The sequence below is a fragment of the Triticum dicoccoides genome, chromosome 1B (genome assembly GCF_002162155.2).
Source record: "Triticum dicoccoides isolate Atlit2015 ecotype Zavitan chromosome 1B, WEW_v2.0, whole genome shotgun sequence".
Lineage (NCBI taxonomy): Eukaryota > Viridiplantae > Streptophyta > Magnoliopsida > Poales > Poaceae > Triticum > Triticum dicoccoides.
This window is the reverse complement of record NC_041381.1, coordinates 544554722-544557216: the sequence shown is the minus strand read 5'-3', so window position 1 is coordinate 544557216 and position 2495 is coordinate 544554722. Positions and strand designations below refer to the sequence as shown.

The window sequence follows — 2495 nt, the reverse complement described above, 5'->3', positions numbered from 1 at the left end:
ATAAAATGAAAGAGGGAGTAGTTAGAGGAAGAAATTTTTTTCGACCAAGCAAGTTGGGCCTGCCCGAGATGCATTGGACCGCTGAATTGCACATGTCGGTAAATATGTTACAGTTAAAGGACTGGAGTGTGAAACGGAAATCTGAAAAACTGTCAGCGGACAGATCTCGTTTAGACGCGCCTCCAGAACTTCTCCTCACTCCTCTTGGTCCTCTCCAACTCCGAAACCCTAACACCAAAAAATCCTCCAAAATCCATTCGGCCGCCGCAGCCCGCAGGCACACACGACGATGGCGGCGGAGCTGGGCGAGATTGAGGAGCTCGTGGAGGAGATCCTCATCCGCCTCCCTAAGGACGAGCCAGGTAATCTCCTCCGCTCCTCCCTCGTCAGTAAGCAATGGCACGACCTCCTCGCCGCCGACGGCTTCCGTCGCCGCTACGGTGATTTCCACCGAACACCTCCCATGCTTGGCTTCTTCCACATCTGGCCGGAACCCTGCGCCGAGTTCATCCCCACGACGGATTTCGCCGCGCCCGATCTCGACCCCCGGCAGCACTATTCCGTGGAAGATTGTCGCCACGGCCGCGTCCTCGTTCGGTACATCGATGAGGATACGAATATCCCATTGCTGGTTGTCTGGGACCCCATTACGGGCAGCGAAACATTGCTTGGCAGCCTCGAGAAGATGGGAACGGGAAGCTGGTCTGCCTCGGTGCTCTGTGCGGCGGACAACTGCCGCCATGGTGACTGCCAATCGGGTCCATTCCGCGTCGTTTTCGTCTTCCTTCACCACGAAGAGGAGGTCGCTACGGCGTGCGTGTACTCATCGGAGACGGCTAGTTGGAGCTCTCTGGCCATCACCGACCTTGGTATGTTTGAGGAGGAAATCGATTGCTGCACGCCTAGTGTACTCGCAGGAGATGCGCTCTATTTCCTCCTGTTCCGGGACCAGGCGTTTGAAGGTTGCAGTATTCTCAAGTACGACTTGGGAACCTCTTGTCTGTCAGAGATTAATCTGTCGGAGGAGATGCAGGATGCCAGCAACAGTCCAATTCTCATCGCATCGGACGACGGTCTGCTAGGGCTCGCAGACCTGTTCTATTCCGACCTCTCCATCTGGTGGAGAGAGGTGGATCCCGATGGAGTTGCGTCGTGGGCAGAACGCAGAGACATCGACCTCGAGACTCTTCTTCCCGCTGGTGATTTCAAGATATCACCAGACTTGGTTGGCTCCATCGAGGGTACTGACATCATTTTTGCAACCACAAGTCTCGGCACCTACGAAATTGATCTCAAGTCACTGACATCACCTTTGAAGATGCTCTCCACCTGGCTGAATCAAGATCTGAATGTCAAATGGACCATCTTACCCTACGTTAGCTTCTACTATCCTCCAGGTACGTACCTTAACTTTCTTTTATATATATACTTGTGATTCGGGAATAGATATTAATATATCATAAATATATTTCAGTTAGTGGCACAACTGAAAATAGTGAATGTGTAATCAGACCATAAGATGCATGCTTTCTCAGCCTACTGACTTGTTCTTCCATGATTGTTTCTTTGTTCAGCGGTGGCTGGTATTGTGGATGAAGAATCAAGTGAAGATGGAGATGGCGATGAGGAAGCATAAGTCTCAAGCATGGAAATTCAGTTTGCTGTTTGTCTTGCGTTTGGTTTTCAAGTTGGATGGATGATGGGATAGTGGTGTGAGTTTGATGGGTGATGGAAGAGTTGTCTTGAGTCTTGTTAATTAATAGCCTGTCTCTATTTTTGATAGCCATGCTATGGATGTTTTTGTTGTTCAAACCCTGATTCCATTTAGGCAGGGGAAAATTAATTGTCTTTTGTGTAAAAACTGGCTGCAAGTTGTATGCATAATTACACATTTCTCTCTACATAAAATTGTGCTGTTAAACAATCTTCATGGGTAACGGTTGTCTAATTTGCCACACGAGAAATTCGGTTTTACAGCGGGAAAGGTTGCTGCCCCAAAAATATTGTAGACAATATATATCAACAGAATATATGTAATCATCATGGAAGCATAAAGAATGCCTCTACTGAATACCCATTCGTTCTTGTGGGAGTATCTTGCATGGGCTTCCACGGAACCTATATTACCTTCTTACCTGTGAAAAACGGAGGTAAGATGGACCATGTTAAAAAACCTTAATCTGGTAAGAACAGATGCTGCCATTCCTTACTTTGTTTTAGAAATTTTCCCTCCTCTCTAATCTGATAAGAACAGATCCTATTTGGTCAACTCCCATATCCTATGTTTTCTTACTTTAAGGGCTTCTGAAGCTTCTTTGAGTCTTGTGACTTGTGGTACACCTTAACGCCTGCTCTAGCTTCTTGGCTCAGTCTAGTGGTTCTTCTCTATTGGTGTATGCCACCAGTGGTGTTGTGACTCTCTACTGTTGCTGATCTGCCCTATTTATACTATTGGTCAATGCGTATATGAATGATACATATGTTGTTCATTCAGA

General features: G+C 47.3%; 1 protein-coding gene across 1 annotated transcript; it reads left to right on the top strand.

The window, feature by feature from the left end:
- The first annotated feature begins 289 nt into the window (after positions 1-289).
- Positions 290-1860, top strand: LOC119350579. The gene is made up of 2 exons (XM_037618335.1): positions 290-1397; positions 1575-1860. Exons 1-2 carry the CDS (start codon positions 290-292, stop codon positions 1634-1636), a joined length of 1170 nt encoding a protein of 389 aa, XP_037474232.1. The 3' UTR covers positions 1637-1860.
- Positions 1861-2495: the final 635 nt, after the last annotated feature.

Coding starts and splice junctions, on each gene's coding strand:
- LOC119350579 (XM_037618335.1), top strand. CDS start 290: ATGGCGGCGGAGCTGGGCGAGATTGAGGAGCTCGTGGAGGAGATCCTC. Junction 1,398..1,574: donor TAGCTTCTACTATCCTCCAG/GTACGTACCTTA, acceptor TTCTTTGTTCAG/CGGTGGCTGGTATTGTGGAT.